The 22,970-nt window shown below is 40.2% G+C and overlaps 3 protein-coding genes across 4 annotated transcripts; 1 reads left to right on the top strand and 2 right to left on the bottom strand.

Moving 5' to 3' along the window:
- Nucleotides 1-9,060: 9,060 nt before the first annotated feature.
- On the bottom strand, nucleotides 9,061-12,065 carry LOC115758945. Of its 2 annotated transcripts, XM_030699746.1 has the most exons (3): nucleotides 11,099-12,065; nucleotides 10,536-11,035; nucleotides 9,061-9,995 (listed from the first exon to the last, which is right to left on the bottom strand). In XM_030699746.1, exons 1-3 carry the CDS (start codon nucleotides 11,824-11,826, stop codon nucleotides 9,253-9,255), a joined length of 1,971 nt encoding a protein of 656 aa, XP_030555606.1. In that variant the 5' UTR covers nucleotides 11,827-12,065; the 3' UTR covers nucleotides 9,061-9,252. The 2 variants fall into 2 exon arrangements, with proteins under 2 accessions (XP_030555606.1, XP_030555605.1); XM_030699745.1 differs by having other exon boundaries at nucleotides 10,536-12,064.
- A 2,703-nt stretch (nucleotides 12,066-14,768) lies between these two features.
- On the bottom strand, nucleotides 14,769-17,634 carry LOC115758411. Its single transcript, XM_030699059.1, has 4 exons — nucleotides 16,463-17,634; nucleotides 15,854-16,393; nucleotides 15,591-15,749; nucleotides 14,769-15,230 (listed from the first exon to the last, which is right to left on the bottom strand). Exons 1-4 carry the CDS (start codon nucleotides 17,606-17,608, stop codon nucleotides 14,832-14,834), a joined length of 2,244 nt encoding a protein of 747 aa, XP_030554919.1. The 5' UTR covers nucleotides 17,609-17,634; the 3' UTR covers nucleotides 14,769-14,831.
- Nucleotides 17,635-18,957: 1,323 nt separating this feature from the next.
- On the top strand, nucleotides 18,958-21,481 carry LOC115758992. Its single transcript, XM_030699794.1, has 4 exons — nucleotides 18,958-19,026; nucleotides 19,599-20,666; nucleotides 20,726-20,935; nucleotides 20,993-21,481. Exons 2-4 carry the CDS (start codon nucleotides 19,638-19,640, stop codon nucleotides 21,140-21,142), a joined length of 1,389 nt encoding a protein of 462 aa, XP_030555654.1. The 5' UTR covers nucleotides 18,958-19,026; nucleotides 19,599-19,637; the 3' UTR covers nucleotides 21,143-21,481.
- Nucleotides 21,482-22,970: the final 1,489 nt, after the last annotated feature.

Below are 22,970 nucleotides of genomic sequence, written 5' to 3'. Positions count from 1 at the left end.
GATGACTGCTAATTAAATGTGGGTACTCAAGTACTCAAGTAATTAAAGCTACTTATATCTGGCGAAAAAATAATATTGTTAAGCTATCTAATATACGTTTTATTTATTTTTTTTTTATAAAATTATGTAGGCTCCTAAATGAAAAGAGTGTTTTATGCCTGTTATTTTGGATCAAAATAATTATAAATAAAATTGTTAACACGATTTGTAATATAAAATAAGATGTTTAAAGAGCCAGTGTAATAATTAAATAATAATTCAAAATTATTACCTTTATTGTGAAACAAATTAAAAATCTAAAGTACGAAAAGGTTTGCTTGTCTCATTTATATTTAATGTGTATTAAAAAAGTTTCCTTTCATTTAATTGCTTTGGTTTTTTTTAATAAAATTTCATTTACTTCATGGTTAGCTATAAGGTTCATGATCTAGAGCTGACGAATACCCCGCAGCTGACCTAGCTCAAGGAATTAGCCCCATTGAATCATATTAATTTTGGTTCCAACATGTTCGACGCCCCCATGGGACGTACACGAGCAGTCCGCTGGTTGGTTTATCTTTCCAGCTGCCAAACACAGATCTATTATATTATCAAGTTGTACGTTTGTTTTGTCTGCTGGCGACGTGACGTTTGTTGTTGTTACTTTTTTCTTTTTGAGTGCAGCGCGTGCCAAGCAAGTTTTTTGCCTAAGTCTTTCGTTTTTCGCACTCAGCTCGCTTCGTGTGGGCTTTTTCGGTTCGTGCCGTTAGTCGTTAATACGTTGAATGTGGTTGTTATTGTTTTTGTTGCTGCTGCATTTGTTGTTGCTGGTGTACCTGTCATTGTCTTTGTTGTTGTTGTCTTACTGACTCGGTTTCAGCTTTTGGTGTTACGTCTGCTGGCCCCACCACCGCTGCCAAGGTAATTGCATTTGCACAAACCTCGAGCTCCTCATCCACGGTCCGCCCCACTGCTCCCCAAATCTAAAAGCATTAACTACCAGCTGGCAGCGCTGGATTTCTGCATTGGGATTCCGCTGGAGTTTACTTTTGGGGTAGGCAGCTGGTTACGTTTACATTTTGAAAATACGAGCGAAATGTTGATTTCAGACGCTTTCGTTATGATATTTTGTGTCTGTCGCATCGTTTCATGTCTCAAGATTGGGCTGGGTATTTCTGCTGCGGCATCCAATTGTTTTGATTACGAGCTATTATGCATGTGGATTTATCGGAGCATCTGGGCGACGCACTGCCTATATAATTGTTGTCATTGCACGCAAAAATTGCCACAGATTTGGCAACAATCATCATCATCATCATCATCATTATTATTATCATGATTTCCCGGTTATAATCTGTTGTTGCTATTGTTGTTGCCCTTGGCCTGGGCCAATTTGTCAGGGCTGCACTCAGCCGAGTCTCAGTCTGAGTCGGAGTCTGAGTCTGAGTCAGAGTCTGAGTGCCGTTCAATGACAGGTAACATAAACATTGATCATAAAATTCAATCACCATTTTTACATGAATTCTTACAACATCTACAGGCAGCAAATTGCGTATACGCCCCAAGGCAATGCAAAATTGCATATTGACTGCTTACAGATCCACTTACCCATACTCACAGAATGGTCATTGTCTTCTTGCTCTTGCACTCGATTCACGCTAAGAATGTCATGAACACGTGCCTCCTCCTCCGATTTGGGGCCAGGAGCAGGGTCGGCCACTGAGACGGAATTGCAACTGTGGCGGCAAATGTTGAAACGCTTCTCTGCCCAATGTGTAGTTGGCTTAATTGTTGTTGCTACAATTGCATTTACTGTAATTAAGTCGAGTGTTTACCTGCCGCAACCGCTCTGATACCCTGTAATTACAAAATTTGTATTGCGCTTATAATGGAATAAATTTATTTAAAATGCAATTGCAAGCGTTTTCAGTCCAATTAGCCAAATCAAATGCTTACAGAAAGAAACAAAGTGGCATGCGACTTGGCATATGCCACACATCGCTGCTTTAAGTTTGGTCTACGTAAAATGTTATTTTTTGATATGGAATAAACAATTTATCACTCAAATAAGCTTAGTTTTCATTTATCTTTTTAATTTTATTATTATTAAGAGATCACTTTCGAGCTCTAGTATTCGTAACAGAATGTTTACTTCGCTGAATAAATATTCAATATTATACATTAACTTATTGCTTGTTTTTACTTAGTTGCTTATTGGCCTTAAATAACTCTTTACAGGGTATGTGCAAGTCGCGCAGATCATTTGGTAAGCTTTGCTGGGATTCTTGCAACATTTTACGCAGCAAGTTTTGGCGTCAAAATTGCCAATATCTAAAACAAGAAAACTGCCGGCAGTTGTACGTTTTTTTTTTTTTTTGGGCACAACCAAAACTGCTGCAATTTAATGCCACGGCTCAAGGTCAGAAGGCGTAAGTGTTTGCTGTTGTTGTTGTTGCTGCTGTTGTTGTAACTGATTTATTGCCTGTTGCTGTGGCAACTTTTGACTGTGTTGCTTTTGTTAACTGTCTGTTTATTTTTTGTTTTCAGGCTTAAATGCAGCGTGACACTGAAATTATTTGTAAGAGTGAGTGTGTGAAAGAGATTGAGAGAGAGAGGGCTTGGCTTGCGGGGGCACGCAGAGTGCAAGTTTTTGTTGAAGTTGTTGTTTTGCTTGCGACTCTTGACACGCAGATACTGCCAACGATTCGTCTCTTGGCCTTGTCAGGATGTGCTTAACTCTGCGGTTTTTTGTTTGCCTCTTTTTAGCTGACATATTTTTTGGTTGGGTGCCTCATTTCCATATCCAATGTTTGTTTAAGTATCAATGTGGTTTCAGTGTCAAAATTGACAAGCTGGACAGCCCTTTGATGCCGCTGACTTTTTTATACGAGCCAAAAAAAGAGGCAAAAAGTGCGAATGTAAATAAATATGTATGCATGACAATATAAATAACTTCAATTTCAAAACTCTTGCTTAAATAAATAATATTAGAAAAAATCTTTCAAGAAATATACCAACCATCTCTGACATCTGACAGTAAATAATTACATTTTATTATTATTTATTAAAGTGCATTTTAAATCCGTTTATCTCAAAATAGTTTTTTGAGCAAAAAATGATTATAAAAACTATTAGAGCAATGATAAATTATTCCGTAAATATTTCAAGCATAGCTTATTCAATATAACTAACATGTTTAATTTATTAAAATCTCGTATTCTAATAAGATTTATATAAACCAACTAAACTCCCCAAATTCGGCAATTGAGACCCTTTCGCTTAATTGTTGAAGCAGAAAGCTGCCAATTATTACTTGCGGCATGCCAAATGCTACACCTCAAATTCCACACCCTTCCACTTCACCCCTCCAAAATGGCGAAGTGGGAATATCATCAGCATCTTACTCTGCTCCATAAGAGGCGTCATTTATTGCTTTGGCGGGCTCTTAAACGTCATTTAATTGCCACACTTGCCACATGCTGCGCCTACGCCAACCAACCAAAGACTATAATCAAGCAGCAAGACTCACAACAACAACAACAACAGCAACAACAATTATTGGGGGCTTGTGTGTGTGTGGCTTGCGGCTGCGTAATGCGGTAGTTGTTGTGTTTACAATTTCTGTGGCTTTATTGTTTACTAAAAGTGAAATGATATGATGATTGTTGTGCGGCGCGAGTTGTGACATGTGAGCCAACGACAGCCTCCACTGCGTATACTTAATAATGATTATATAAAGAAAACGTTTCTAAGACTGCGCTAAGAAACTTCGCGAATACTTGACTTATTGCTGTTGCATTAACTGCCATCAATATTTGGTAAGAAATTCCAAGCGCAATCTAGTGCCAGTTACAGCCACAGAAATGCCAATAAGCGTGCCTCTTCCATCTCCCAACTCCCATCTTCCATCTGCAAATTTCGCTCACCCGCTCTCTGTCTGTCTCTAACAATTTGCAATACTCTCTGGCAAGTGTTATATAATCATCCAGCCTAGCCGGCGCCGCATTTTTCTTTTCGTGATTCAACCGCAAGCCAAAAAAATCTGCTAATGGTGCAGTAGGCGACATCGAAAGCGGTTTTCGATACCATTTTATATGGGGTATTACAGCTTGGTCTTCCGATTTGTGCAAAGTCTATCAACACATTTTTTAAGTAACATATAAAGACTGATTATTATAAAGATAATATTAAATATAGAATTATATGCGCTGAATTAGGTGCCATAACTATCCAAAGACATTTTAAGACGATCAGGTATTACTCGGCTTTGCCAGGTTCAATTATTTTTCCTTAATCAAATTGACTTTTTCACACTTTTTTCGTATAAAGCTTTATAAAAGCAAATTGAAATATTCCATTTGAAAATTGAACTGGTTAAAATCTGGCTAAAGGAGAATTATTCATGCCGAGACAGGAACAGAAAATTTGAATTTGTCCAGCTCGTAACTTTTAGATTAACAAGAGAAGTTCTTAAAGTTAATAAAGCTTAATTTAATGATTAATTTTTTAATTGAACTCGTATTATTTATTTATAATATAATTTGTTTGATATGCAAGAGTATTCATATTTTTATTTTTATAATTTTTTTTACGAATCGACTTTTTTTTGGGCTTAATGAAAAAACTACAGGCGAAGAAAAAGCACGAGACAAGAAACGGCAGCTGAGCCGGTGGCGTTGTTTATGTATTTGGTTTTCCATGCAACAGCAACAATGACAACAACATCACGAACGTGGCTTGCCACAACAACACAGAAACAAAAACAGTAAAAAGGCAGCAACTAAAACAACAACAACAAAAAATGCTATACAAGATTTGTCATTCAAAGCGCTTGCCAAAAGCAACAACAAAATGTTGGTAAATGTGTCATGGAGGCGATTCATTTTGTTATTGTTGTTGTTGTATTTTCTGCTGCTTGTGGCGCGCTCTGTTCCTGTTTACATTTGTTGCAATATAAGCAAAACATTAAACACATTTTTCGAGCCAGTTTTAGTCATGTTTGCTCTTGTTGTTGTTGCTTCGATACGTTCAATTGACATATATCCCAAAAGGCTGTTTATTTGCGATAGTTGTTGTTGTTGTCGTATGTTGCTCCCATTGGATTTGTTATGTTTATATTTATGCTTGTATTTGTATTGATATTTGTTTTATGTTTAGCTCTTACGGCTGCAACAACTGGCGGATTCTAATCAGCGTCTTAGTTAAGTTTTTCTCTCTGTTTTCATTTTGCCTTTTTATTTTTTTCCTTTTTACTTCACTGTTTTGATGAGGCTGCAGAAATGTGTGGGAGGCACCCAGATTTCACTCAGCAGTGGTTAAATGGAATGATGAATGTAATTTTGTTTATGGCGATTGGCGCTGGACAAGGTGAATAGACGAAAATTGTGCTTTAACCTACTTCGATTCGGTAAATGGTTTTAGGTTTAAGTTTGTGATTTGCATAAAACTTTATTAAAAAACGTATTATTATTAGGTACTTTCTTAAACAGATAGCTTTGGTAACTTTTGGAAGTGACAACTTAACTGATTTTAAGCAGCCAGTGGGGGATCACTGTGTTTAATTTGAAATGTTAGGATTTCAGGTGGCTGCTTTTAGGCCTTTCTGCAGATGTAAACTTGTTACGCTGGGCTCATAAGTCGAACACACATTAACGAGCTCAAGATACATCTCTCAACAATCTCTGTACCTGAATTACGAATGCCAAAATATGCCGCAATGCATAATGATTATATATAAGTATTACCTGATTATATAATTTACCTGATTACCTTAAGCGTGCCTTATACCAAGCCCCTAAAACTTTAAAATTTATGCCCCAGTCAAATTCTAATGGCCCACAAACCGTTTTCAACGACCTGCTCGAGCTGCTGCCGAAATTGTGAATACTATAATGTTAAACTCTTTAACGCAATTGGGCAGTCCAAACACGTTTATGTGACATAGAAAACACTAACAGCAACAACAGCAACAATAACAAAAATAAACATTGCCAAGACGTAACAATTAAAAACGCTAAAAGCATTTTATATAATATTTCGCATAATGCGGCATAAATGCAAAGCAATTCACACGCCTCAAACTTTTTAGGAGCCCGGGCACACACCCTAGCTGGCTGAGAGTTGTATATAAATATAATTTATATATGTATATGCATATATATTATACGCTCATAATTGTCACAAGTGCTATAAACACGGCGTGTATGCAGTGAGAGCTGAAAAGAAATGTTTATTAGACAAGTTCGGACAGTCGCCGGCTTGCCCGGTTCCACATAATACGTCATATACTGAGTAATAATAAAAAATATAAAATAAAATCATGATAAAAAAAGCTCAGAAGCGTTTCCCATTTGCAGCAAGCCCACATTAGCAACGCCATAAAAATTAGCTGAAAATTATGCCCGAGTGAATGTTGTGCCAAAATTATGTTAATTATTTACACAAATGCAAGCTGCACTTGTATCTGCGTATATGTATCTAGGCGCGAGTATCTGTGTGTCTGTGGGGGCCATGCAAATGAGCATTTTGTGGCATGCGGCGCCTGAAGGATGTGTTTTGGTTTGCCACGCATAAATTTTCTTCGGCCTGAGCGCGTCAAGCGACCATTTTGCCAAAATGCTAAAAACAATTTTATTGAGCGAAATGTGCGCAAACCGAGGGTAGCCCGGGAGCACAACCACAGAGTTGCATAATTAATTTGTTTACACAGTTGTAAACAAACTCAGCGCTCAACGTTTGTATTTTGGGACGACGCAAGGACGAGTTGCTAATAGGAATACATTTAAATGCAAATGCAAAATTCCATACACGCATATAAGTACCTGAGCGTTTGTTTAAGAGCGCGAATTACACTGCATTTCAAAATTAACTTTATAATAGGGACGGCAAATACTGCTTTGACTCTAAATAGTAACCAATCTAAATACTAATCAAATACATTTAAAATTATAGAAAACACTCAAGAATAACTACCTTTACATTAGACAAATGCTAATGCAATCCCTTATTCAATTGCTTACATTATTGATGGTAAATTTTAACCCTAGCCTAGTCCTTTAGCAGATCCATAAGCATGAATCAAATGGAAACGCATTAGCATTCGTCGAGTGCTATTCACAATGCCCGACAATGGCTATATCATTAACTATATCATCGATAAAATGTCATTTCCCGTCCATTTATTTATTTTGCGACACTTTTCCTTTTTTTGCCACATGCATTTTTCCAATTTTTGTCCGCTCTGGTTGTTGGGAATGGCGTTGCAGTTGGTGTTGCTGCTGACTGTTTATACATTTCCTGGCTGCACAACAACAACGGCAGCTACAACAATGGCATCAAATGTTTTACAGCAGATAAGAAGTTTAATTTATGCGAAAACATGTTTTGAGCTCCCCCCAGAAGCGACAGCCAGACGACCAGATAAACAAACATCTATATGTATATATATATGCAGCTGGCTGCAGCTGACTAGGCTTCATGTGCCACGCCCACAATTTCACACGCTTGCCACTTGCTATTGACCTTCATTGGACATGTGCAACATTATTTTTTCTTCACACTCGCCCGAAACGTGGTCATAAATTTTTCGAGTCGCTTCCGTTTTTGCGGTTTGTCGAAGCGCTGAAAATGTTCTTGTTGTTGTTGTTGTTTTTGCGATTTATTTATTTATTTAATGCCATGTTTTGTCTAGACGCCAACTGCCTGACTGACATCGGGCTGGGGGCCTCTTTTGATATTTACCCAGCGATAACTCCGATTTTATGGTCCTCACATTGTCTCTGCCCTCGCGACGAGTCCTGCGCAGATTTTATGCGATTTTCGTCTGGGCAACCAGGCAAATGGCAAACGGCAACTGGAAAATGGCAAATTGCAAATGGCAGACGCAGTTGCTCCGCATTGGGGCAACGTGCCGCTGCATAAGCAGGCGGGCAATTAAAAGCAAAGAACACAAACGCACACATTTGTGGCCGGCACCGTTTACGGCGAGTGCCGCATCATTAATTAACCCAAAGTTTTAGGAGCTGCCATGACAAATGAGCGTAATTTTTTCATTAATGAAACTCCAATATACAAAATGATTCACAAGAAGTTAAATTGAGGATTGGTAATATATGGAAACACTTACAGATAGTTGTGCATCGGTCAGATACTTTAAAATCCCATTGACATGTTCGTCCTTACAATGAATTTGTTATTTTAAGATACTGTTGGAATCTTAGAGAGAATTTTATATGGTTAAACTACTTTTAAATAAGTAACGTGTTTAAAATGTATCTAAGATGCCTTTGTGTTCCACAAAGGCAAGGGATACCTCTTTATCTTTCAAGTTCACTTTAATCTATCTTATCAACAGGTACACATGGCTATAACAACTACTAATTTAATTAGATATATTAAATTAAAGTTGTAATGGACCAAAAATCGGCAAACAAATAAATTGGCAATGCAACACATCATAACACATGTTTTGAATTATGATTATTAAAAAGAGAATATTCGTTATTTAAGCAAAACATATTACTATTAATAAAAAATGAATAAATAAAGGAAACAAAAAAGCAGCCTCGAGTCTAAATCAAAATGCAGATTAGAGAAAAAGTTGACAACTATTTTTTCAAAGCATTGACACATTCTGCTACCTCCATAATGGAATTCATATTAAAATAATTACAATATACAATTCGAGCTTGATTTAACGCTCTTGTTCCATTGATATTATAAATTTATTTTAAAGTGCCTATAGCATTAGTTAAAGTCTGCTGAGCAGTTAGGCTGCAGCAGCATCTTTGGCAGCGTAAAACATGTTGATAGCAACAAAAAAGTGTGCTTAGCAACAAGTATTTGATGCTTAGCAACATGCGGCTGCGCAACATTTCTTGCGCAGCCGAAAAGCATGCAATACATTTTTTTAAGGCTTAATGCTCGTAAATTATTAATTTTAAGAGGCAAGGTAAAAATGTACTTAAAATAAGTCAATTCCCATGTTTGCAAATATTATGAATTAAATCCATATAACATCTGCAGCAAAAGACAAGAACTTCTTGTTATTATAGAGAGATATACAATAGGTATATTATATATATATTATTATACTAAAGTCTATTAGAAAACATATGAAAAAGTTAGATAGTTCAAAAATAAATTGTTAATAATACGGCACAGCACACGGCCCGATGTCTGGTTGGGGCTGGGGGCTCTGCTTACTCTCTTCATAAATACTCTGAATACAATATGAGACGGAAACCCACTCATATAAACTCCTCCTCTTCCGCCTTATTGCGTGACCCTCTCCAGCCTCTTTCTATGTACACGCCCCTCCTCGTGTTGTTTCACCGACTTCAGATGATTGAGCGTTATGTTGCACACCTCACAGTAGTAGGCGGCGTTTAGATCGTTAAGTTTGCGGAAATCCGGCTTACTATAGCCGGCGTACATGTAGTAGCCGAGCGGATTCAGCGGCACCAGCGACCCGTTCGCATTGATGCGGTACACGTGGCTGCCATCGAAGGGCTCCGAGATGGATGCCGGACAAGTGGAGCGCTCGCGCTTGCGATGGCGCACGCCGGCCATGTGTATGGCCAGCTGGGACTCTGAGGTGACAATCACATCGCACAGCTTGCACATTAGCCACTTGTCGTTGGTGCGAACCCAGCGGCCGGTCCTGTCATAGTAGCCCTCGCCATTTGGCTTGCTGATGTGCCGCTCCACGAGGCGATGGCGTCGCCCATAGAAGTGCTGGCGGGCATGGATAACCGAGGTCAGCTTCAGATCGCACAGATCACAGTGCAGAACGGCGGGTCCCGAGCTGCGCAGATGACGCAGCATATCCTCCGACAAGTTACCCTTAACAAAACTGTATCGGATCAGCCAGGAGTCCACCCGGCGTAGATGCGTCCGCGACAGGTAATGATCCAATGCATTGCGCATCGTTCTCATCGCAGTGTGGCACAGATGGCAGCAGTCCCAGTGGAATAGTGACTGCAGCTCTTGCGGCACTTGCGATGTCATCAGCGACTCTATGCAGCAAAGAGGAGTTTAGCTTTATGGTTAGGTGGCATTGGATAAAACGGAAGGTGTAAATTATATAACAGATGTTTGATTAAAAAATGATTGAAGGATTCGCCAAAAAGTATGAACAGAAACAAAATAAAACTAGTTTCGAGCAAAATCGTTTCAAGCGTTATTTTAAGAAATAATAAAAAAGAGTTGTATATCTGTTAGAAATAAGAAATGACCAAAAGGTAAATTTTTTAGCTTACGTTGATATAAGAGTTTATTAAGAAACCTTTGGTCAGGACCTAAAATCTTATAAAAAGTATAAAATGAGCTCTATAAGAAACTGAATAAACTGTGCGTTAAATTGGACATAATGATTAAAAGTGCTTCACGAAGTATTCTTTATGGATCCGAAAATTAAATAAGAAATGTCTTAAAAAATCCTATAAGTAAAAGCTTTTTAAATGTTTTTCTTTTAGACAATAGTGCAACAAATTTTTGCTTGAACGCGATTTGAAAGGGGTCGTTAACCATTATTTTGGCCAGAAATTGCGACTCACCCGTAAATATACGCTGGTATTTTTGCTGTTCCATCAGCCTCTGATGATCGAGCTCCTGCTCCAATTTCTGTCTCAATAGCAGCTCCCGCTGCAGGTCAAAGTGATGCCCATAATTATCAACGCGCGGCAGATGTGCGTAAAGTGGATGCACCCCATCCATCCGGTATGGCTGGGGGTTGGCATTGGGCAAACATTCGCGTTCTCGCGGCTCCTGCTCTTTAGCATTGTAATCCTTGAAGTCACAGTAAAATGGCGGCTCGTGGTGCTGCGGCTTGTAGCCATTGGGGCCAATCGGTGGAAAACTTGTTAACTGTGGCGGCGCCACTCGGTAGCTATTTCCAAATCTCTTTTGCTGATATATCATTTTGTCATTGTTATTGGTCGCCCAGTAGTTGGGAAATTTGTTGGCCCTGCGTTGCTGCCTGTATCCATTGAGGACCCTCAAGGGCAGCTGTTCAGCTTTCAAGCTCGAAGGCAGCTGGTGCGCTACTTGCTGTGGTCTATTGGTATGGTGTCTGTTGATGTAATGCCGGCTGGGCAGCGCCTTTGGTGGTGGAACAAACCTGTAGCTATTAGCTGGCTCCAGCGGCGACGGAGTTCCGTCTTCCTCCCCATTGCTCGGGAAGTGTTGGGCTATGGTATGTAGATCAATGGACGGCGGCTCGTAAGCATTGAGCAGCTGCGGCTGCAAATTTTCCCCTTCGTCAAGCTCCTCGTGCTGGTCTGCCCAGAGCAGCTCGAACTGCAACGGACTGGACTGCTCCTCGTGCAGCGTGGCCATGAAATGGTCGCGCGTTATCTTCGATGCACCACTGGCATAGGCCGGATAGTGGAATGTGGAGATGGCTTCCTTGGTGGCTGGTTCGCCAATGGCTTCGTGCTTGTGACGACTGTGCACCACGTGCACTGCATCCTGCATCATCATTAATTGGGGCGCCTCACCGCCCAGTGTGTCCAGCGGCAGCAGAGCCTGTGGCACAGAGCTGGCCTCCTGCGCGCGGCCGTGCACGAGGCAGGGCAGCTTCAACTGCTGGCTGAGGGCCTTGGCCTCGGCCGCATTCATCTGCTGGTGGTCGCGATCCAGGCAGCTTGGCGGAAGATTCACCTGGTAGCGATAGACTACATCCTCCTCGGGACGGCGCAGCTCTACCAGCACTGGCAGATGACCCGATCGGGTGCGCGGTTTCGGCAGGGAAGCAGCCAACTTGCTTATGTTCTTCGCACACTGCAGGGCGATCCGCTCATGGACAGGCGGCGTCCGTGGACTCAATTGTGATTTGCGTGCTAACATTTTTGGTTCCGTAGTGGTTATTTTTTTGCTGTTATTGCCGGCGGAGTGTTGGGCGGCTTTTCGACGCTTTACATAGAAAATAGAGAACTCGGTTTATCGTCGAATCGGAATGGTTTCTATACACTTTGGGCCGCGCGAAATTTTTCGACCGCTTAACATTTAACAATACATTTGAATTTGTTGGAATTGGTGTTTAAAATGTGTGAAAAGTTTCTCCACCAATCGAAAAATACATAATAAAACACGTCCTGAGATGGATCTGTCAAAGCTAACTACGATTCCCTCTTTCAACCTAGAATCAACCCTGCCGTCCACACCTTTCATTCCACAATTGTCACACTTCCATACAACCCTAAAATGCCTATCGTTAGCTTCTTTAGTCGAGACTTGACAGTTGCTTTTTATACCCTTTAAATATGTTAAAAAAGTTATCGACTAAAAGAAATTCGATTCCATAGAATTTGATATTATTTTCTGTACCAGAAGAAAAATGACAGCAAACGATGGGCTTAGCGGTGAGATTATGTGCAAAGATTATGTCCAACCATTGGACTCATCGAACCAAATTTGGTAGATGCCAATATTGGGTAAAGATTCAATTTAGACCGCAATTTCCATATGAAACTATGCACAACATGCAATATTTTCAGTAGAACGGGCAACAAGAATATTTAAATTGTTTTATTTAAATTTTCATTATATATGAAAAGCCCATAATATATGTATATATATATATATATATATATATATATATATATATATATATATATATATATATATATATATATATATATAATATATATATATAATTTATAATATATAATATAATATATAATATATTAAATCGGCTGGGGATATATATTAATCCCGTTGGGGTCGGAAAAGTCTTGTTTTATGGATCATACAGTTCATGACAGACTTATAATAACCTCTAAAGAATATAAAAACGTGTTAATAAAGCTTTGGGGATTAACTACTTTATATTAACAGTTTTAGTCCTCAGTTAATACTAAAGTGTACCGGGCTTCTTTTATCCTCCGGGTCTTCGTTGTGCAGTTGACTAAATGACTGGGTCTCTAATAAAACTTTGCTTAATATAAAATGCCAAATAGATTTATTGAATTCAGGAACTAGGTATCACAATCTTATCATTTGATTAGTCCTTGATCATGCATGAACACCTATGTGGAAATAAAATGAAAGTCATGGAACGCACCCTCGCTCTGTAATCTAATACGAAACTATATGTGATAATATCCATTCTCTAAACTATGCTCATTATCAGCTGTGGAAAAAATATGCATACCCCAGATAAGCGATTCATTGCTCTTTATATATATTTTTACCTCTGTGAACTGAGAGTAGACGCTCTTCAGTGCAAGACGAGACCCAAATTTATTTCTTAAATTTATTGAGTTTGTTTTTATAAGGCTTTAACTCAAACCATCTGCTGCCATAATTTAGCCTCGTCTCAATTCGAATGGCTTCCTTTAAGGCCGCCACCCGTTGCTAGAGCCAAGTTTAGCATTTGTAAATGTCAGTTGTGGCATCTAGAGGTCCCAAGAGGGCTCTTTGGAGCTAAGCACATGAAGGCAGCAGAGCAAGACAGAGAGAAAGAGAGAGTGAGAGACGAAGAGCTTTAAATATTTGCGACAAACTGCTTTATAGAGTAAAGCACACAGACATAAACGAATGCGAATGAGTACATATGGGAGTGCCTGGAGCATTGAAATAATGTTTAGCGCGTGATTTTGTGCCAGGTTTTCATCCACTGGCAGCTTCTGGCATCAATTGTCAGCGTTTAGCTGGCGGCCAGGTTTATCGAGGCGCAGCGCACAGGTGCCACACGGGCTAAAGGAGAGCCCGTGAGGCGACGACTGCCAACATCAATAACACTAATGGGAAAAGGATAAAGATAAGCATTAAATAACACACGTACGCATGGCATTTGAGGCTTATGGCGGGGCCCGTGACGTTGATAGCCTCAAGATGGGCTGGGAAAGCGGACACGGAGACCGGAACTGAAGCCTACATGTGCACAGTGCCTATACGAGGTGTTTCTCTATATGTGTGCGTGCTTTCCAAATTGTTTGCCCTGCGGCCCTGACAAGGGCGTGGGCGTGGGCGTGTCAGCGTGTACGTGCCAGCTGTTTAGCGGCACATTGCCTGCCGCACCCTTCCACCTGCCACACGGCTCATTCAACTGTTTTTGTTCAGCGTGCGCATTTTTCACATTTCTCGCTTCCGCTTCCGTCATTGTCGCTGCCCGTGTTCCCAAATTGTGTCACACACGTGAGCAATTTAAAGCAGGCTGGCGCTGAGTCCTTGTCTTGGTCCCCATTTAGACTGTAAACTTAATTTTCGACTGAGCCCGGCGGCGTGTAAATATGCGTACAGCATCTGAAATTTATGAATCGTTTTACATCCGAATATGCAAATTACTCGAATATGCATTGATTTTACTCAGCCAGTAAATGTCGAGTTGCCTTCTAGAAATACGAGCAACGCCGCTTAAAGCAATAAGACAATTAATTTGGAAATCTTTTATATACTATATAAGAATTTCACAGAAGCAAGCTGTTTAGAATGTCTAAAACCAAAGTTGCTTACCCTTTGCTAAGCTGTAATTTTCCAGCATGGCACTTGTAGTAGTATTGACGAAAGCCTGCCTGTCTTAATGCTAGATCGACTTGGCTGTTACGGGAATAGATATTTATAATGGGGCTTGGGATGCCTCCTACTGTCTGTTAAACAAATTTACATAAAACTAATGACACCCTTTTTTTATCTATTTTCAATGGGATCTGGGCATAACAAGCCAGCTTGCAAGCTTTGATCACAGCAAGCCCGAAACTAAAAGTGCTTGCTTTAAAACTTTATCAAAGACCTTAGCCTAGGAGAGCTAGTGTCAAAAGTTCGTCGTCGATTAATTTATGATTCGATTCGAGTTTAAATACTTGTTCTTTTCAGATGTTTATCCAAAATTCTTTAAGTGTATGTTAAGATTAACAAATAGGTTCAGGATAGGTTTGTGCGACACAGTTGTTGATAACACGATTGTTAATCAGTTGATTAACCTGCTTCGACAGCATGTAATCGTAGTGACTGAAACCCTTTTGTTTGATATTCCATTCATCGATTACGTTAGGCAGGCTAGTTGAGAGGCTTTGGACATCGTTTTTGGAGGAAAGCCAATCGTCAGGAGCATGTTGAATCGCCACCTTGCAGTTAACCCGAGTCAAGTTGTACGCCGGCGGCTCGGGTGTCTGATATTGTTGTTGATTAATCACTTCACCATGATCGAATGCCTGGAATTTGACGCTGCTGATTAGCTGGGCATAGTGATAAACCTGGTAGCTGGATGCACCCTGCGATGCGTGGCCAACGACAAGCGGTGTGAGAGTCTGTAATATCAGAATAAAAAATATATATAGCACATTTACATTGCATGATAGGTTGATGAATGTTTCAGTAGGGAAAGGCTAAATGCTAGAAAAACTTTCTATAAAAATCTTGTTTTATAATCCGCTCTTATCATTTGCGGCTTGAGAACAATCGTTTCCCTTAATGGAGAACAGCTGGCCGCTTTAATCTAATATTCAAAGTTCCATGGAACTATATGGCATAGTCGTCGTCTATATCTGATTGGAATAATGCTAGCTTAATTGGCTGATAATTGTAAATATTATAACTATTAGCTCGTAAAAAGAACACATTTGGCCCGAGCAGAGCCAGATAATATCACACACAGATCTTATACTCACGGAATTGAACTGGTTCCAGCCAAATCCACACATAACGTAATCAAAGACGGCGCAAATTGGACTTTCTTGAAGACCGCCCCTGCAGATATGATTCCGGAACTGTGCGATTACAACGTTATCCTTTGAGATTTCATAGCCACCAAGTAAGTTGAGCAAAACCTGAAAGCGCACAAGAAGAGAAGATTAATATATTGGTTGACAGAGAGAGAGAGAGAGAGAAATAGAGGGAAAGAGAGCTACTCTCTCAAAAGCAAGAAACTTACACTTAATTTGCTCTTAAAAAGAGCGAAGAACCGAAGCACTGGACTCTGAGTGTGCTCCATATAGACAGTTGGCGAGAGTGCCTGCATGAGGATCACCTTCTCACAGTAATGAGGTAGTTCGCTGCACATCACAAAGAAGGCGGTAGAGCCCTGCGAGTGTCCGATATATTGAATCTGAGTAAGCTTCGTAATGTCCTGGATCTTATCAATCGAGGCTGGCAGATCGTATATGCCGATTTGGTGGAAGGTGAAGCTCCAGTATTCAGCTGGCTTAATATCGGGATTGGTGTGTTTCTGCGAATAGATATTGCCGCGCGTGTTTAACAGCCAGACATCGTAGCCCTGCCGGTATAGTCGATAGGCCAGTCCATTAGACGGACCCATTTGTACCCAAGCTGCTGAGCTGGACATGAGTCCGTGCACCAGCAATACCACCGGTGCCCCTGGCCGTGGTATGCGATGTAGGCAAAGCACATAGCCATCCGACGTCTTTACGAAATGTGTCTCCACTGGGTAACCGTATTTTTTGATTAACTCCACCTAGTGGCAGATAAAAATATTGAGTTAAGTTAGAAAATCTTCCAATTTCCATGCATAGCTCGCACTTACAGTCCTCAGCTTAGAATCATCTTGAACATCCTTTGCAGTTCTAAAACTAACTAGCTGACTTGGTTGACGGTCAAGTCTCTGCTGACTTATTTGGTATAGGGGATCAGTTACTTTTTGTTTACGTGTTGAGTATGAATAAGGACAATCAACGATTACAATTATTGCTCCATTCGGCGGATTGATTGGTAATGTATGGTTGGTTGGGCTTGGCGTGCCGGGAGTCGGATAAATTGGCCATTCCGTAGTAGGTTGGATAGTAGGATTTGTCGGGCATTGGGTCTGCGCGGACGGATATGTTGGATGTGCGTTGGGCGGATATGTTTTAGATTCCTTAACAGAAGATTCAGTCGGATAAGTCGGTTCCTCGGTCTCACCAGGTAGGCTTGTTGGAGCTGGCCGAATGGTCGGATATGTTGGATATGCAGGCCATCCCTGAGCAGAATCGCCAGGCGGGTATGTAGGATATTCGGTCTCACCGGGTGGATATGTCGGATACTCGGTCGCTTTTATTGGAACTGGCCGAATGGTCGGATATGTTGGATATGCAGGATAACCCTGAGCAGAATCGCCAGGCGGATAAGTCGGATATTCGGTCTCGCCAGGTGGATATGTTGGATACTCGGTCGCTTTTGTTGGAACTGGCCGAATGGTCGGATATGTTGGATATGCAGGATAACCCTGAGCAGAATCGCCAGGCGGGTAAGTCGGATATTCGGTCTCGCCAGGTGGATATGTTGGATACTCGGTTCCCTCGGGTGAATTCGTCGGATACTCTGTCTCACCTGGCCTTAAAGTCGGACCCGAGGGATCTGATGGATTTGTCTGACCGGAAGCAGATATCGAATCATTTGGTTTTGGGTTACATGGACTTCCTGGTGGATAAGCCACGATGATTGTTAGATTTGATGAAACTCCACCTGAACTTGTTGACGGTTTCTGCGTTGCCATTGGTGGCTTTTGGTCAACCGTTGGGGCATCCGGAATCGGTAGCAAGTCCAGCATACAAAACTGGTTTAGCAACTTCTCTTTCATCTGCTGCTTTATTTCTAGCTTTTGAATTTGCAATTGCTGCCTAATTAAATAATTCTTCCTTAATGCGCATTTCAGCGATGATGCATGGACCACTATTCCAATGCAACAGAGCATCAACAGCCCTAAACACAATAACGGACTCATCTTCCGGTCCTTTCAACACTGTGTGAAAAAGTCGTTAGATCCGCCTTATATAGTGAATAGGCGCAACTGTAACAATTGAATTATGAAATCGATTGAAAATGGATCTTAACGTACCGGAAATCAATTCACTTTATTGTATAACCAAATTTCCATACAGAATGCATTTAGTGGACTCAAGTTGTTAATCCAAAACTATTTATCACAAATTTTTCTTAACATCGATTCCTTTGCAAAACGTGGACTTGGCATCGTAATAACTTTATAAAAGGATTAATAACTAATTCGTAAATTAATAAAAGAAAAATTTATACAACAGAAAGCATGCATGCCATTTACCAAATCAAATACGACTTCCGAAATCGATAAGAATTGACATAAATCGAGTTTTCACACCCTTTTTGTTTTATACGGGACACCGTTTCCTTTAGTTTTTCTCAGTTAAAATAAATGATTATTTTTTTTTTAACAATTTATAACAGATCGTATTTTGTTCCATAAATACAAAGGCCTATAACATTTGTACATAGTTCAATACTTGCTTTATGTATTGCATTTATATTATCAATATCATTTAATTACAAGAAAATATATATCAAACTTAATAATATGATTTGTACGTAAAGTTGTCAAACATTCTTTATTGCTAATAATATTTTTCTCTCACACTTATTGCATGTGGACCTGAGATATTAAAAATGCATTTTTTCCATTCGAGTTCTTTTTTTGGCTTATTTTATAATAAAAATTTTGATTTATTCCGGTTGAAACTGTTGATACTCCATTTCTTAGCTAATTAGAATGACAGGAACTTTGATAGCCGAAAACATGGAAGAAATGATTCGTCTTCTTTCCGACCACCACAAGTTGGACTTTCTGGTTGCACGACTGGAATTGGCGGCACGGTATCATCACAGAATTGTTCCAACCACTTCAGCTGATTCTCATGGTTTAACTTAAGTTGTTGGATATTTAATTGCTCCCTAGTTAGATCAATCTGACGTCTTCTGCAAATCGATTCAAACTGACCATGTACCAATAGTCCGATGCCACAGAGCGCCAATAGAGCAGAAACTATAAGGGAATTCATCTCTAGGTTCTTTCCGTACTAAGTGGACTGCTCATAACATGCTATTTATATAGTACCAATCCAGTAGCTAGGCGCATCTAAGGAAATTTGTATATGAAATCGATTAAAAACGGTGCATAAGTTGTGGAAAATTACGTCGTCTCATTGCATAACCAGAATGCATGCGGAATGAATTCGAAGATTTAAATATTCCAATACTTTATATAACGAGTTATACCAAGAACAAATAATAAGGAGCGGTATAATAGTTTTGTCCAAATATGCGCAACAGATTAAGGTGGACTTAATTATAATTCATCAGGTATGTATATATGAACATATTTTTGAACAGCATCAACTTCCGAACCTTGTTCACCTGCTGCCGATCCATCCGCCAGGCTAAAAAAGCTAAACACTTAATCTAAGATTAAAACCGATATCGATATTATCTTAATTTTATCCATATCTCGAACTAAAATTTCATATATTATTATGTTTTATATTATTAATATAAAAATGTATAGCTTATACCAAAGGGTAATACAACTAAAGTAAAGTAATTAACCTCCGCTAAAAAAATTTAATTTAGAGAGTATCACAGAGTATGCACATACACGGCTTGCCACTTAACTTTTCTTATTCATCATATATTTTTTTTAAGAACTAGAAGGCTGTGGGTTGAATGGGGGGAAATGCTTGTGTTGTTATGTTAGGAATGATAATCTATTTTAGTTACTTCCGTTGATTTTTGATTTAAACATATGTTTTGTTCTTTAATATACTTAACTTGTTTTTTTTTTTTTGGGTTTTTCAATTTGCGAATTGTTCTTGAATTACTTGACCTAAAAAACTTACAATATGTCGTCTACTTACGCGGCCTTTGATAATGCCCAGGAAAGGGAAGAGTTACTGTTGCTGCAACGGATAAACGAGATGGAACGACGCTACGAGCTGTTAATGCCTATGGCTCAGGAACACAATCCGGCCTGGTGCCGCGACACGTTCTTGCGTCAACTGTTTGCCGAACTGGACCTGGAGCAGGCCGAGCCTGAGCTGAGCAAAGAGTCTAGTTCCATTACAATATCGGAAAAAAGTTATGGTGGGATGCCGCAATTCACGCCAACCGTGTCTATAACCAACTTTCTGCGATTTGCACCAAAGATGATAAAGACCGCCCGAAAGCTGGATCGGGTCAGCACAAGGGAGATCGCTGCCGACGCCTACAAGCTGAGCGTGCTGACGGGTCGCACGGACCTGCGTTATGGCGAGCTGCTTGAATCGGTGCAGCGCTCCTCGCTGTTCTTCATGTTTTCGCGCGTCATGAACCGTCTACGGATCATGCAAAGCATCTCCCTGGACAGTGGTGACATGAATCTGAATGACTTGCCGCACAAGTTGTTTAAGTGGTCCATGGAGGAAGTTTTCAAGCGCTGCCAGCTGCCCGATGATGTCTATCTGGATGTACTGATGCGTAACTATAGTGAAGATGTGCTGGATTGGGCCAAGTTTAGCACCGATCTGGTCGAGATATTACGCTACTACAAGTTCATCTACACGGAGACGTACCAAAACAGGGGCTATTCCACGATGATGGCCATATTGTGGGACCAGCAGCACTTGCTCAATATTGGCGAGCAGCTGGACAAGGATCTGCAAATCTCAATGAAAACGTTCAAGAAAATAGAAGAGCAGTCGCGCATTATCTCCACTCGTTGGACGGCCCAATTCCAGGATAATTTGGTCAAGAGGTGCCAACGACGCTCCATGGAGGCTACTGTGCGCCTGCCCATCGAATGGCGATATGTACGCGATTACTATGCCACCCTGGTGAAGATGCAGGCCATGAGGGACAATATGCCCGTGGTACAGCTGGAGGAGCAGATCCAGAAGTTCAGGGAGTCCATACAGAAAGACAATAACACCACGAATTCCGTTCTGTACGTGTACAGCATTATCGTAGAAGTAATCAATTTAATTCATCGCAACATTCTCGTCGTTTAACGCACAATTAACCATTACAGAACTATTATGACCGCATATTTAATTTTACGCAAAAGCTTTCTGACGATATGGAATACTGGGAAGATCAGATAATTAGGGTGAAACTTCAGTTGGCTAAGGTCCATGATGACCACAGGGAGGCACAGGAAAAAATTATTTTCATGCGTAAACGTGTTGCTGAGGTCCAGGAAATAATCGCAGCTGAAAACCAATCCAAAATAGATGCCGCTGTAAAATAAATCGGTTAAATTAATTTGGATTTCAATAAGGTCTTCGTTTTCTTACAGATTATGGAGGAAGCTCAACGGCAGGCGGCGTTGTCAGGGAGATCCCAGCGACGAGGCATGCTTTCGAAGAAGAAAAAGGATAAAGCTATATTCAAGGCGCCTAGCCTAACGCCAGTCAAAGGGAGAAGGAAGAAACCAAATGATAGCTGAATATAAAAACGCTTTTCTGGAATACTTTCAAGCCTATCTACTCGGCAACTAAGTTTATAGGACTCTCCGGTGCAAGATTTCCCAGAAGCTGAAGCGATGGTCCTTAAATGAGATTGTCAGACAAAAGCTTCTTGGAAAACTGTTCATAATCAAGAAGTGTATTACTTGATTGTCAACAGTTTTCTTTGGAGCTTTTAAGCTTTTGTTAAATATAATTTTAAACAGCTTAAAATAACACTTGGACGGCTGCTAAATGTTGAGGTGCCTAAACTCGATTAATATAAGTTTAAATATGCATAAAGAGCAGCATATCCTGTCGTATTATCGTTTTACTTATTATTTGTACATTGTTTTCATTCTAGAAGATATTCAGAGTATATTTTTGCAACTTTATTTGACTTAGAAGCGTATGCATGTGAAGCTTTAATGAGCTTTGAGCGAAAGTTGTAGCTAGCATATCTACAGCCCATTCACGTTAATTATTGAAGTGCGGTCGTCTGTCTCGGCCTGTTGTCCTTTGATAGCTTGTCGTGCTCCTCTGTTGCTTCCGCTGCTGCTCTGTGTTGGGAAACTTGTGTCGCTCGCTTGTTTGCGCAAATTCGATTATCAAAATACACGGTGAGTAGCGGAGTGGCAACAGGGAGCACAAAGGCGAGAAAAGGATAATGCCATGTCGCCGCATTAACGCGGAGGCAGAGGCCGGAAGCAGGAGTTGACTCGAGTAGGAGACAGTCGACCTGCCAGACCCGGCTGCGGCAGGTCTGCCCTGGTGTGAAACAAGCTGGGAAATTGAGTTTGAGTTTGGCTCCTTGCCTGGATCCTTGCTGATTAAAGCTCGCTGCTTTCTTTGTTTGCCAAGTTCTGTGGTGATTCGCAACTTTTTTCAAGCATATCATTAGGATGCAGTGCAGCCGACATGGCAGCCATGCACAAATGGCATATTAAGCTCCACTGACAGCCGCGTTTATTGCGCAACCCGAAGCCCAGGATGAAACGGAGGCTGCGGAGGGACCTTGCCCATGCCCAAGTCATGACACATATTAAATTTCATTTCCCTGGCAGTCGGCATTGGGCGCCTAATGAAGGTTAAGCAACTTTTAATGTCCTCTCGTGCTCGTCCCTTTGCCTGCCACTGGCCATTTTGCAGACCATTAAATGTTTTGCCTGGCAATATGCCATATGTTTTGACATGGACATCTCCTGCTCTGGGGGGTTATGCTCGGTTTATGTTGGAAAAACTTTTCTTATCATTTGCGAGAAAGTCATAAAGACATGTGTGTGCACTTGTGTATGTGTATGGGCTCGTGTGTGTGATGACAGAAAATGGTAATGATGAAGCCGGATCACATACAGCACATAAGCATATGCTCGGCTTAACATTACAGCGTCTGAAATGGCCAGTAAGAGGCAATTTATACACACAAACACGGCTTCACAATCCCTTGCCTAAATCCTTGCTTGACTTTGGACTGAAATTAAATTTATTTGACAAATCGATATGTATTCGAACTGTTGCATAATTCGAAGTAATTGCATTTTATGCTCTGTTTGGTTTAATTTCGATATAAAAATATTTAAAGTGGATTTGAATACAAAATTGACATCTGCATTAAATTGGCAGATAATACATTTTTAAGCTTGATACAAAAATATCTTTAAGGCAAATTTCAACCCAATTCCAATTTTTAGTAATTTATCGGTTGGTATTAAGTCTCTGTCAAGTTTGTCAGGAGACTCAGTACAAAATTGTCTAAGGCTAATGAATGAAATGAATAGAATAATGATTTTATATTTATTCTGCATATAGTGCAAATAGTATTTCAAACAT

Source organism: Drosophila novamexicana, unplaced genomic scaffold (genome assembly GCF_003285875.2).
Source record: "Drosophila novamexicana strain 15010-1031.04,08,12 unplaced genomic scaffold, DnovRS2.1 tig00000193-arrow-pilon, whole genome shotgun sequence".
NCBI lineage: Eukaryota > Metazoa > Arthropoda > Insecta > Diptera > Drosophilidae > Drosophila > Drosophila novamexicana.
Note: the sequence above shows the minus strand (reverse complement) of the source record. Positions and strands in the feature narration are given on the sequence as shown.

What these genes read in the sequence shown, in the direction of transcription:
- LOC115758411 (XM_030699059.1), bottom strand. Translation starts at nt 17,608, where the DNA reads ATGCTCTGTTGCATTGGAATAGTGGTCCATGCATCATCGCTGAAATGC. An exon ending in ATGATTCTAAGCTGAGGACT is followed by an intron (nt 16,394 to 16,462) that starts GTAAGTGCGAGC and finishes ATCTGCCACTAG; the next exon opens with GTGGAGTTAATCAAAAAATA. An exon ending in TTTTTAAGAGCAAATTAAGT is followed by an intron (nt 15,750 to 15,853) that starts GTAAGTTTCTTG and finishes GTGCGCTTTCAG; the next exon opens with GTTTTGCTCAACTTACTTGG.
- LOC115758992 (XM_030699794.1), top strand. Translation starts at nt 19,638, where the DNA reads ATGGAACGACGCTACGAGCTGTTAATGCCTATGGCTCAGGAACACAAT. An exon ending in TGTACAGCATTATCGTAGAA is followed by an intron (nt 20,667 to 20,725) that starts GTAATCAATTTA and finishes TAACCATTACAG; the next exon opens with AACTATTATGACCGCATATT. An exon ending in AATCCAAAATAGATGCCGCT is followed by an intron (nt 20,936 to 20,992) that starts GTAAAATAAATC and finishes GTTTTCTTACAG; the next exon opens with ATTATGGAGGAAGCTCAACG.
- LOC115758945 (XM_030699745.1), bottom strand. Translation starts at nt 11,826, where the DNA reads ATGTTAGCACGCAAATCACAATTGAGTCCACGGACGCCGCCTGTCCAT. An exon ending in ATACCAGCGTATATTTACGG is followed by an intron (nt 9,996 to 10,535) that starts GTGAGTCGCAAT and finishes TTTGCTGCATAG; the next exon opens with AGTCGCTGATGACATCGCAA.